The sequence below is a fragment of the Grammomys surdaster genome, unplaced genomic scaffold, assembly GCF_004785775.1.
Source record: "Grammomys surdaster isolate TR1022 unplaced genomic scaffold, NIH_TR_1.0 126048, whole genome shotgun sequence".
Classification (NCBI taxonomy): domain Eukaryota; kingdom Metazoa; phylum Chordata; class Mammalia; order Rodentia; family Muridae; genus Grammomys; species Grammomys surdaster.
In genome coordinates this window covers 626133-638873 of record NW_021620860.1, presented here as the reverse complement: position 1 = coordinate 638873, position 12741 = coordinate 626133, and the positions used below count along the sequence as shown (strand labels likewise).

General features: G+C 51.9%; 1 protein-coding gene across 1 annotated transcript; it reads right to left on the bottom strand.

The window, feature by feature from the left end:
• Nucleotides 1-1371: 1371 nt before the first annotated feature.
• Ccr7 (C-C motif chemokine receptor 7) lies at nt 1372-12181 on the bottom strand. The gene is made up of 3 exons (XM_028755173.1): nt 12092-12181; nt 6285-6334; nt 1372-3233 (listed from the first exon to the last, which is right to left on the bottom strand). Exons 1-3 carry the CDS (start codon nt 12099-12101, stop codon nt 2157-2159), a joined length of 1137 nt encoding a protein of 378 aa, XP_028611006.1. The 5' UTR covers nt 12102-12181; the 3' UTR covers nt 1372-2156.
• Between the last annotated feature and the right edge of the window lie 560 nt (nt 12182-12741).

Sequence of the window (12741 nt, the reverse complement as noted above, 5' to 3'; positions counted from 1 at the left end):
CCGGCCTCATTCTTCCCAGGGTGCTGATTCCAGGCCTGGAGGCCGCCTGACAAATTGTGTTAAAGTCTTTCTAGCCCTGTGCACCCTGTGGAGGAGGGTAACAGGGTGTTCGCGGTTACAAGCTTAGAGAATGAGCATTGTTATGGAGTAGGCTCTATTTTCCTTTTTCTTGGGGGAAATTGGAGTTATGTTTTCATGTGAATGTCTCACCTCTCTCTCATGTCCTCCCCCGCCCCCCCCCCATCCCACCTCCAGGCTCAGAGCGATTAGGGTGCCAAGCCTTCAGACACTTGCCTAGGCAAAGGCATCATAGGTTGGACCCAGCTCTCAGGCTTGAGGAAGTTAGGGCTATGGTTAGACACTGGGACACAATGACAAGGACACTTGGCCTGTGGGGGTGGGGTGAGGGGGTGACAGAATCTGGTCCTCTCTCTCTGCTGTCCACACTGCTATCTTTTGAATGTGTGTGTCCCTCCGATAGCCCTATGTTTGAACTTGAACCGTAGGGTGGGGCGGTTGGGAGATAATCGGCTGGCCATGAAGGCTCCACCCTCATGAATGGATTTAATGCCTTATAAACGGACTTGGGAGAGACTAGAGTGGGAGTTGTCTCACTTCCAGAGTGGTGAGAAATAGATTTCTGTTGTTTATACGTCACGCAGACTGTGGTGTTTTGTTACAGGAAACAGGAATGGACTAAGACATGAACTTCAGAGGTACTTAGGGGTCCGGCCAGGAACGGTAACTTGTTACTAGTGGCCGGGAAGGAGGGATCCGAGTGGTCCTAGCTCTCAAACACCCCACAGAGTTCCATCCAGCCTGTGGCATCTGTCTCATCCCTAGCTCCCTTACTCTAGAATGCCATGACCTCTGTCTGAGCTTCTCACCAAACACGCGTTCTTAGAGGGGTGTGTGCAAGTCTGAAGGGGCCTGACAAAGGTTAGGGCTGTTTCCGGGCTATCCTGTTAGAGCAAACACAGTAGGATGCAGGTGTTCCCTGGGGGTCCACTGAGTTCCCAGGCACAGGGCTTCCTGGGACAACCTGATCTTTCCACCCTCTACTCAGAGTGGCCTCCCATGTATACTGCGGCCTGAAAGGGCCTGGGTCCTATCCCACGGGGTCTGCAAGTGTGTGTGCAGGGCCAACATCCTGTCTTCACTCTTTCCACCTCTTACGGCCTCATGGGCTTGCGTCTCCGGAGGAGCTCAGTGACCTCATGCTTCTGAGAAAGGAAGGCTGGGGTGGGGGCTGGGGGCTGGGGGGTGGGGGGTGGGGCTGGGGGGTGGGGAACACGCAGGATGATCAGGTGGAGTGGGGGGATTACCAGAGAGCTCACGCACTTGCCATTTACCCAGGAATTTTCTCCCTACTTTCAAATTTGTTTCCTCGAGGGAAATTTTTTTATTTGTGTCTGAGCAAAATACGTATGCTCTTATGAATCGAAAGCAGAACATGAGGAAAGGTTTCTGGGGCTGACAGAGAACAAAGAAGCAGCTTGCTGGCCTTTGTCAGCCAGCAGGGTCACCTTCTCTCTTTCTGTGACCTTTCTTTCTGCCTTTTTTTTTTCCCATCCTAAAGGAGAGGCCCAACTACTTGCCCCAGCTGGGACTGCGGCGTTCAAACTGATGATGTGGCCTGGCCCTGGAAACATTCCCCTTCCTGGGGAGAACAGCAGAGAGGCAGAAGGGAGGGGCTGCAGCGCTCTGTGGGAGCATGGGGAGAGACTGTCATCTCTTGCTGGCTTGATAACAATGGCGATAACCTCTGTCCTTGAATCTAGGTGACTTCTCTCTACCCTAGAAGCAGGTTCATTCAGAGGCCTTCGAAGTGTACCCAACAACCAGGGTGTTCACCGGCCCTACATCCCTCACTCCGGAAGGTGTGGTGGCCTCTCAACTTTCACTTTTGGCTGTCAGTTTGGGGACAGCTGTCCTGGCTTGGGTATTAACTTCTCAGCCATGTCTCTTCCAGCCTTGGTTGAGGTAGCTTTCATGGGTTGGGTTAAGCGGTTTCTTAGGCCCTGATGTCAAACTGACTGGCCAGAACGGCTCTTCCCTCAGCAGCTCTTCGGTGGATCACGAGTCTGTGATTATGCTCCCAGTCTCCACGTTAAGGTCCCTTGGAGAGGTCCTTGTAGTCCGGGCAGGGAAACCCCTTACGGGGAGAAGGTGGTGGTGGTCTCCGCCTCCATGCTCATGGACGTGTTCCGTACGTGCCGGCAGGAAGACCACTGCCGGAGCCGTTCCTGGCTGAGGCAGCCCAAGTCCTTGAAGAGCTTGAAGAGGTCGCTTCGGAATTTGACGCCGATGAAGGCATACAAGAAAGGGTTGACACAGCAGCGGACAGAGGCCAGGCTGTAGGTGACGTCATAGGCAATGTTGAGCTGCTTGCTGGTTTCGCAGCTGCTGTTGGTGATGTTGAAATTGGCCACCGTCTGGGCCAGAACCACCCCATTGTAGGGCAGCTGGAAGACGATGAAGACTACCACCACAGCGATGATCACCTTGATGGCCTTGTTCCGCTCGAAGTTTCGTGCCTGGAGCAGGGTGCGGATGATCACAAGGTAGCAGAAACTCATAGCCAGCATAGGCACTAGAAATCCAACCACCATCTGGGCCACTTGGATGGTGATCAAGGCCTCCACTTGGGCACTGACGAGTGAGCATCTCCACGTGTCCTCGCCGCTGTTCTTCTGGAGGCCGCTGTAGAGCAGCTCAGGGATGGAAAGGATAAAAGCCAGCATCCAGATGCCCACACAGGACAGCTTGCTGATGAGAAGCACGCGGGCGCGGTGGCGGTGGGCTGACACAGCCTGGACGATGGCCACGTAGCGGTCAATGCTGATGCACAGGAGTAGCAGCATCCCGCTGAAGAAGCTTAACTTATAGATGCCGAAGATGCTCTTACACAGGGAGACACCAAAGATCCAGGACTTGGCTTCACTATAGGCCCAGAAGGGAAGGATCATGAGGAAGAGGATGTCTGCCACAGCCAGGTTGAGCAGGTAGGTATCCGTCATGGTCTTGAGCCTCTTGAAATATATGTACGTCAGTATCACCAGCCCATTGCCTAGCAGGCCCACGAAGCAAATGACTGAGTACATGAGCGGCAGGAACCAGGCCTTAAAGTTCCGCACATCCTTCTTGAAGCACACCGATTCATACAAGGTGTAGTCCACGGTGGTGTTCTCGCCAATGTAGTCATCTGTGACCTCATCTTGGCAGAAGCACACCTAAGGGGGAAGGAAGCACCTGTTGAGCTAACAGTCCGGATCTCACAGTCAGGATATTCTTAGGGCTGTTGTTCTCTTGCAAACTCTCAGACCTTAGACCCATTGGGTCAGCATCTCAGAAAAGCCCAGGAAAACTATAGTTTATCCCTTAAACCTCGACTGAGTCATTGATTTGAAGTCGCACCTCTTAAGCCTCAGCATGTGGGGCTGGAGAACTGGCTCAGGGGTTAAGAGTACGTGTTGCTCTTCTAGAGGAGGCTGGTTTGGTTCCCAGCATCCATCATGACCATCTGTAACTCCAGTCCCATGGGCTCTCATGCCCAATTCTGACCTCTCAGGTATCAGACATGCATGTGGTGTACTTACACGAATGCAGGCAAAACAGTTATACCCATAAAATAAAATAAACTTAAGTAGGGTCTGGAGGTTAAGAACACTGCTCTTCCAGAGGTCCTGAGTTCAATTCCCAGCAGCCACATGGTGGCTCACAACCATCTGTAATGAGATCCGATGTGGCTCAAGACAGCTACAGTGTACTTATATGCAAATAAATAAATAAATCTTAAAAAAGACTAAAAACGAAACAAAAAAAACAAATCTAAATAATGATTTTAACGCGTGTGTGAATTACTCAGGGAAGATCTTGTTAAAATGTGTGTCCTGATGTGTGGGCTGAGGCAGGACCAGAAGTATACACTTCTAGTCATCAATAGCAAGGGTCTGATTTTGTCAACTCTTGGTACATCCAGTCTCATCCTCATGGATGGTGGATTGGAGATAGTCTAGGGCTTGGGGTCTGCTGAGCCCTGAGCTGGAAAACACACATCTTCTCTGCGTCTGGGAGATAGAGGCAAATCGAGACTCCTGTGCTGGGCCATTGTGGGGTTTGGGACCCTAATTCTAGTTCCCTTTTTTGTCTTACTCTTAGGCAGTGCTGTGATGTGTGGGTACGGTGGGGGACGGGTATGTCTTTCTTCTGGAGCCTTTTTAGGTCCCAGGGGAGTTTTTTAGGGGGGCTACAAAATGCTTTAGCTTTCGAGGGAAAAAAAAAAACCAACCCAACAACCTGTTTGAGTCAAGGTCGAGGAAGTTCTGAGGCAGGAAGAGAAGATCAAAGCTCCCCAGTAGGAATAAGCTTCAGTTGAGGGACCACCTCTATGACTGTGGACCACCGATAAGAGACAAGGAGATTTTCATGGCTCCATGATATGTACACACTACACCCAGATAGCGTGTACACAAAGGTACCACTGGATGGCAGGGCCTGTGGGATAACACTCGGGTAAATGTGACTGCCTTCCTATGGTGGCTTGTGCCCCTGGAAGGAAGCAGCTCTCTTCCCCCACTCTCCCTCTGTGTTCCCACCCTCTTCCCACACCTCTTTGCCTCTCTTCCGGCAGATCCCAATCAGCAGGGCTCAGCTGTTCTAGGCTTTTTTTAGCCCTTGTGCAGGGCTGCAGGGTGCGTGTGGGGGAAGGTTCAGCAGCTGCTGTGATTTTATCAATGGAGGGGTGCCTGCTGCCTGCCTGTGTGTGATGGATGGACCACTGCAGATGGGAGGGGGTGGGGTGGTTCAAAGGCCCACTTTGGAAAGCTCATGGTTCCTCCTCTGGATAGGAGACTTTCATCCATTCAGTGGCAATCCACAGACTGCACCACCATTGTGAGCCTGCCAACAGGATAAGGACAGAGTGGTGTTCAGGAGCCATTTCTTGGGGCATTGCTAACTTGAGAAGAGTCCATAGCAACCTTGTTTCCCTGGTCCAGGTGTGACTGCAGCCTGTGTTGGCGGGAGGAGGCTGGGAGAGGTTAACTGCCCTGGGCTCCTCATGAATGGGTCTGTGGCCTTAGGTCTGCGGGCCCCAGGGGCTTAAAGGGCTTCTAGACCTTTTGGAGGTCAGAACTCCCAGCTTCTATGAAATATGCTCCCATACCATCCCCCAGTCTTCTCCTTTCTCTCCTGCTCAACACCCCTTCCCCCAAGCTTGCCGCCTCTGCAGCCCACAGCCCCACCACATCCGGCTCTGTCTGAACCCCCCCTCCCCCCAAGTGAAAGACAAAAACCAGCCACAGATGTCTTTACCCTCCTCTGGCCTTCCAGCCAGCAGTACAGGAGGGGCGGGAGTGGTAATGGGGAAGGGGCCAGGCTAAGGGCTGCAGCCCAAGCTCCAGGGGGCCTCTGAGAGGGGTTTGGGGAACAGTGCCCAGCCTGGGGCCTGCGTCTGGCCTGAGCTCCTGGAAAGCTGCCCCTCAGGCCTCCGGACCTAGGGGAAAGTCAAATTGTGAAGCATTGCTTCTCCCGGCTAGCGGTGGCTGTTCCCCACCTTGAGAGAGCCCCACCTCATCTGAGGAAACTTGACTCTAAGAGTTTCTCTTGACTCTGGTAGTTGGTGAGGTACACCTTCTGCCTCCATTGCTGGGATAAAGTGGAGCATTGGGAAGTGGGCTCCTTGCTCTGCAGAATTCAGACCCCGTATGTATTCTACTCGCTATCCTCTCCACTGGGTCCCGGGCTCCACCCGTGTTCTCTCTCCCCTCTCCCCACAGGCAAGCCAGATGGCTTTTCTATTTTATGATGGAAAACAGAATGAGATTCCAAGGAGACCCTTGGGCCGAAAGGCAAGAGGAGGCAATTTTGGGTGACTGGAGAGTAACCAGAGCACTGGACCGACGGTCCTTTTCTCAGCTCACAGATGATGTGTGTACCTATGTGCAAAACCAAGCCCCTCTAAGCCCTGTGTCACACAAGTCTCTCTCTAAGATCTCACTCTTTTTCTATCTCCTAGGTGAGGAGGTGGGGGCTGGGGGAATGAAGGGGGGGGTAGGTTACATCTCCCTGGGCTTTAATTTAAAGGGGGACAAAGGAAGTCCAGAGAATGCCTGTCCCCTGTACACCCCCGGGAGGGAGGGGCTGTCAGCTTAATGAATGGCAGGTGGGTTTGTTCTAGACCTTTTCTTTCCTTCTGTCGTTCTGTTCATGTTCCAGTGCTCCTGGCTGGGGCGGGGATGTGGAGGAGGGAAGAGAGCTTTTGCCCTGGCAGGGAGCCTCACCTGGAATATGACAAGGAGCGCCACCACCAGCACGTTTTTCGTGGGTTTCCCTATAGGAGACAAAGGAGATGATGTTACTGCCTGTAAAAACGCTCTGTTATTAAGGGAGCGGGGGTGGGGCAGGGGCGCCATTGGGAAACTTTCATCCCAGGCTCCAGGCACCTCGAGCTTGCTGAAAGAGAACATCAGAACCAGATTGTGTGTTTGAACACCTGGCCTGCTGCCCAGCTTCCCTGTCTTCACTTCACTCCCTTCTACTCCCAGGGAAAGAAGCAGAACAGCCCCTCTTCCCGGGGCCCTGTCCTGGCCGGGCTAGACTGCTGCTGGCCCCACACAGGGTCCTGAGCTCCCCCTCCCCATTCCACTCGGACTCAGGACCCTGTGGTGGTCAGGATGTGTGCCCACATGTCCAACACTGCCTTGGTGGCAGGATCCACCAGCCTGGGAACATTCCTTGATGGCCAGGGTTATGGACGGCCACTTGTGAAGCCTCACAGATGTTCTAAGGGAGGTGGGCTAAGGAAATGGGGATCTGTTTTCTCTCCCTCAACTTGTTTTCGAATCTCCTGCAGACAGAGACCACTGGTTAGAACAGGTCTGCATATGTCAGGGACAGCTCCTCATTCTGCTCGGAGCTGAGCCTTGGGACAGCCTGGGCTATATGTTCTCCTGTCAGCTAAGCAAGAGGACAACTGGCAAAGTAATTTATGTAAACATCTTATGCCCCTCTCCTTCATCCCACATACTCCCTTCCCCGCACCCGGGGACCCTCGACGCGCTCTCTTTGACAGTGACATCCCTCTCTAGCCCTTGGATCTCAGTTCCCCAGATCCACAGGAGAGTCAATCCAGAGCAGGACGACTTTTCTCCCCAATCTATCTTCAGGAGGCGGGGGGCCCTCTAGAGGCCAGGGAAGCAGTACAAACCCAGAGGTTGCGTGTCCTTGGCCATAGCACCACCTGCTGGAGCCAGAGCTACATGACACTCAGGGTACCCGACATGTGCTCCAGGCTGAGGAGTCTAAGCTTGGTCACTCTTAGTACAGGCAGGAAGGGCATCAGGCCACCCAGACAAATGTTTTTCCTGTCCACATATTCTCCTTCATGCTGTGTAAGGACGTCTTACTAAAGCACAGCTCTGCCCTCCATTCCTATAGCGTCTCCTTCCTAAATCCCTAGCTATAAACCTAAATCCTAGCTGTAACAATAGAGAGACACTTATGCTTAGCATGGGGCTCATGCCTCCAGTCATCTGCTGCCTCATGAGAAGTCCCTGCCTCATCAGCTCCATCTTTTTCTGGGGACAGATGGCCACTGTCCCTTACCCTCAGCCTGTACTAGAACATTTGGAGACAGGAGGGGGACCATCACCACGTGGCTTCACAGATCATCTCTTACACACTTCTCTAACTGAATTACCCCTGGCACCCCCGAGCTTGAGGTCACATGTCCATACTTAACCATACGATCTTCAGGGTCTGATGCACAGCCCGCCCTTCCCTGACTCATTTCAGGGTTCAGCGTTCGAGGTTTCTTTCAACCCGTCAACGGCTTTCAGTTACTGTAGAGAAAGCCCAATCTGACTGTCAGGGACAGGGAGAAACCCCTGAGGAACAAGAACTGTTTCTGTTTTACTCCGGGTCCTGTTCCAGTTCTTTTGTAGCCACCGTGGTGGAGGGGCTCTCGGGTGTGTGAATGAAATTGATGTCTCACTCCAGGGATGCTGGATGTGAGGTGGGGGTCCAGGGTGGGTGAGCCGGGGGTCCCGTAGCTCCAGGACAGGCCATTTTCAAGGCAGTTACCAGGAGAATTTGGGGGAATTTGAGCATGTGGTGGCAGAGGGACCGGGTCAGTGAGTCAGATGGCTCAACAGTCAGAAAGCAACTGCTCTTGAGCTACAGCAGTTAGGAATACCAATGTCGAGGAGCTGTTGATTGAGGCGTTGGGTGTTTCCTGAGTTTGCAGCATGATTATGATGAAAGGAAAACTCCCTAGCACTCCAGCCTGACTCCCTCCCAACCTCCACCCTGTAACTCTTCCCATCCACCCAGTCTGGAAAGCCTTCTCTTGCTCAGGTCCTAAAATTCCCATCTGCTTGCTTTCCCTGGTCCCTCCAGGTTGCCCAGGAAACCATGGCTGCCCATCATGTGGCTCACGAGACACCTCAAGCACTTTGCTCTCTGGACCTTCTCAGCCATTGTAGGGGACATGAGAGAGGGCGGAGGCAGAAGCAGGGATCCAGAGAGCAGATAGGAGGCAGGGATGTGAGAGCTGGTGGGATCTTGTTATTAAGGGACCAACTCTGTCATTCAGTGATACAGTTGGTACTTATCAAGTTCTCAGCGCAGTGTGCTGTCCACATGTGGGATGGGTGCTACTATCCTGGTCCTCAGGGATACCCTGTAAGGCAGCGACAACCAGCCCCATGTGAGGAGCCATCAGCACAAGGCTTCTCCAAGGGCACCCAGCCTGCTGGCCGTGGAAACCTCGCTCCTAGTCCCTCTCCCTAAGTTTCTCCTTCTCAGAGCATCTTGTAAGTTACTGACTGACTCCTTCTGTATTCTAGGAAACAGAGACCCATTCATCTGGATTCACATAGCCACTAAACAACAGATCAGAGATGGGAAGGGGATATCTAGCCTGGGTTCTCGTGGGTGAGTCGTGTGACTTTTCGGATGAGCCTCGGGTGTGGAGCGTCCTCCACAGACCAAGGCAGCTCTTGCTCTCTATGTCTCCTGCCACTCATTTCTGTTGCCTCCTCACCTCTGTGTCTTGATGTTGGTCCCTCCTCTGTCATGATACAAGGATCTGTTGTCCCCTACTCCTTCCAAAAACACATTTTATCTATTTGCCTGTCTATTTGGAAAAGGGCGGGGGACCGTTGCTGGCTCCCCTTCTTTTTAGGATGATGTACGGACTCCCTGATGCTGTCACACGGAGCTGTAAGGATCACCCCAGCCTGGCTTGCTTCTTGGGACATCCACTTTCCCTGACTCTCGTTAGCTGACATCTTTCCCCCTTTCCTGTTGCTCTATTGCCTTCACCAGAGCTGACTATGAGCCCAAGGTATGTGCATATGTAAGTGTGGGTGCATATACAGAGGCCAGAGGCTTACATTTGTGCCTCTCATTGAACCTGGAGTTTGCCAATTCTGAAGACTGGCTGGCCAGCAAGCCCCATTATTGCTGCCTCCGTAAGCCTGGTATTACTTGTGCACACTGCTACACCCAGCTTTTAAACTCAAGTTCTGAGGCTCCAAACTCAGGTTCTCAAGCTTGTGTGTCAATCACGTTCCTGACTCTCAGGTTCCTCATTTACTTTGTTGGCTTAAGATTGTAGAGTCTGAAGGTCTGGCCACATCCTGGCCTGCTTTTACTTGGTTCGACAACTTCTACACACCCTTCAGAATACAACCTCAATGCTTTCCGGACACATGTTCACAGCTTTGCCTTTTGTTTTTGGATCTTGTCCTCACACCTCCTCAGGGAGTGCTGTATCTCACTGTTGGTGTTGTGTGTTGACATACACGTTACTGTCCACAACAGACTTTGTATTCAAAAAAATTCTCAATGAACAACACAGATGACTGGAAGACAATACCACACAAAGAGGAGAGTTTTCTCCTAGCTCCCCTGGGCTCCAGTGCTGTTCTCCACAGCCAGGCTTCTGGAGGGCCACAAGAGACTGACCCTGAATTCCCTTCTGCTGCCATCTATGGCTGAGCTGTGAGACACAAGTCTCTCATGGGTTCATTTTTTTCCCCCCTTATCTCTGATTTTGAGAAGTTGTGCTGAGATCTGCGGTCCCATTTCTTGAAGGTGGGAAGGGCACATCAGGGCTGCTCATTCAAATCATGAAAGAGGCCAGCTCAGCCCTGGTTTGGAGTTTTTCATTTTGTATAACAGAAACCTGGCCCCTCTCACCCACCTCCTGTCCCTGCTGGGTAGACGAAGAGTGAAAAACAGATTGTTTGTGGCCCACCCGTCCTTCCAACGGCGCCGGAGCCTGTTTTGAGCAAAGGTTCTTACGCAGTTTCCTCTCACACCAGCATTTCAGAGTTAGTATTGTGGTGCTTTTTAGGTTGAGTAAAAAAGCAAGACTATCCCTACTTCCAGAACCAGAGGTTGCCCTGCCCTCAGTATCAGAGCCATGAGCTTAGCATCCCCTAACCTAGTCCAGAAGAGACTCTATAGTGTCCCAGTGCCGAGGAAGGCAGGCGTCTGTTTCCTTTTTGTGTTAAAGCATTTAGACCTTTAATGGACTGACTAAGGTCAGTTGGGAGGAGAATTGAGGAGAATTCACACCATGGAAATTGGCAAGTGCCGTAAATCCAGAACCTTGCCTCTATTCTGGGAGCCACTTTTTAGGAAGGTGGAGAAGGTCTTTGGTGGATGGTGTGGACACTCGGGGACTATGGTTAATGGAGGTAGATACCTAGGGTGTAGGCTTAGAAAGCAGGTGGAGAGGAGGGGGATCTGGAATAGATAGATATTTGAATTCTAAAATGCACTTAGAGAAGCTGATTCCATCCATCCATCTATCCATCCATCCATCCATCCATCCACCCATCCATCCACCCATCCCAGCAACATTTTCTACTTACACCCCAAACATCTGAGAGGTAGAGGCATAAGAACAAAATTCTGCTTCATGAGCTCATAGCCAGCAGAGGTGGTCCCGCTGTATACCTTCCACAGCTGGAGCCAGATCCAGGGTGGAGTGCATGCTGGGCAGGAGAGACAGAGATAAAGATGCTGCTGGCTGTGGTGTGGCTGGGAGGGGTGTGAGGGCAGCACCAGGGAACCTTCACTTTTTAAAGTCAACCCCTTGTGGCTTTGAGGCCACAGTGCTGCTTTACTTGCTGGTGAGCGGAACCCTCTAGGAACTTGGCCCCTTGAGCCCCAGCCAGGTCTGACTCTGCAGCTGAGATTTAAGAGTTGTAACTGGGGTGTCTGGAGCTGGTCTATCCACTCAGTGCCTCCTGGGACTCCCCTTGGCACTTTGCTATAGTAGACACTGAGGCTCGGCTGGAAGAATAGCTTTTTATAGAGAGAGCTGTGGTGTGTGGGCTTTGTTTTAGGGGCTGTGGTGTGCTAGCATGTCTGGCTGCAGCTTCTCTCAATTGTATGTCAGTCATTCATCCTTTAACTTGCAAGAGGCACAAAGCCTGGGGTGTGTAGGAAGGAGGGAGAGAGGGAGGAAGAAAGAGAGACAGAGAGATGACAGAGACAGAGACATAGAGAGATAGACAGATGACAGAGACAGAAAGAGGCAGAAGTGGCAGCTTATATTTGCATCGCACGACACATGGCACTGTTCTTGTCAATTCACTTTTTTTTTTTTTTATAATCCCATGGGCATGGAGACTCAAATCCTGTTTTAACAGGAGAGAAAGGAGGGACCCAGTGAGAGAGAGAGCAGAATGTCCTGAACTCTGTAAGGAGAATTTTCTTAGTTCCCAGAGGTACCAGACATCACCCATCACTACCAGCTGAGAACACATTCTATCCAGGTCAACAAGGTCAGTCTGGCACGCTATTCATTCCCTGCTGCTTGATACGATACAACTTTATCACCCGGGTCTGTCTTGGCATCCATAGCTGTTGCCTCCCCTGGGTCTGAAAGAGCAGGTACCTCGTCTCTGGACCAATGGGATGGCATTCTCTGAGACCAGCCACCAGTCCACACCGACTGCCCCGATCTCCCTGGAAGCTCCCCCGTCACGACCCCTATCCCCAACCCATGTTCATTGCCTAGAGTCTGGTTTTGTATCAAAAGTTAGCTTCTCTTGTAAGGAAGCTTACTCACCCAGGTCCATGATGCTTTCTGGGCAGTTGAAGTCACACAGGAAGGCTGTGCTTGTGTCTCTTGTCTCTGTCTCCAGCTACCCCTGTCTGGGGAGGAAGTGGTAAGAGCCCCTTTTAAGTTGTGACAGAAGCCACCCTCTTCCCTGCCCCTCCCACCCCTGCCCCACCTCTGCTCCTCCCTCAGAGTCTTCTGGGACCACAAGAAGTATAAAAAGAATGATAACCACACTTAGTGGTCATAGGATCCTGAATCACTGAGTTGTTTGCATTCAGAAAGCCCCTGGTAGTACCTTGTAGACTCTCCGTGGGTAGCTGCTTACATCTGTGAGTGCCCAGTGCCTGGTGAGGCACTGCTGCTGTGGGGTGAGGTAGGCTGAAGCTCGGGAGTCAGAGATGTTCTGCACCCTTCTCTTGGTTTTGAAGAAAAGTCTCCCTTTCAGTATGAACTTGGTCAGTAGCTACTGTGCCAGTTGCTGTCAGGTAGCCCCGACATCCACCTGCTAAACCAGGGTGAGGTCTGTTGGGTGGTCCAGGCCAGCAAGGCTTCAGTGACACAACCTCGAAGTGAAAGCTTAAGTGTTTGTGTTTAGTACTTAAGCTAAACATCACAGTACTTAGATGCTAGCTATGAGGATGCCTGAAGTCCCTAGG

Excerpts from the sequence above, each read along its gene's own strand:
- Ccr7 (XM_028755173.1), bottom strand. Across the intron at positions 3,234-6,284 it reads CGCTCCTTGTCATATTCCAG|GTGTGCTTCTGCCAAGATGA; the intron begins GTGAGGCTCCCT and ends CTTCCCCCTTAG.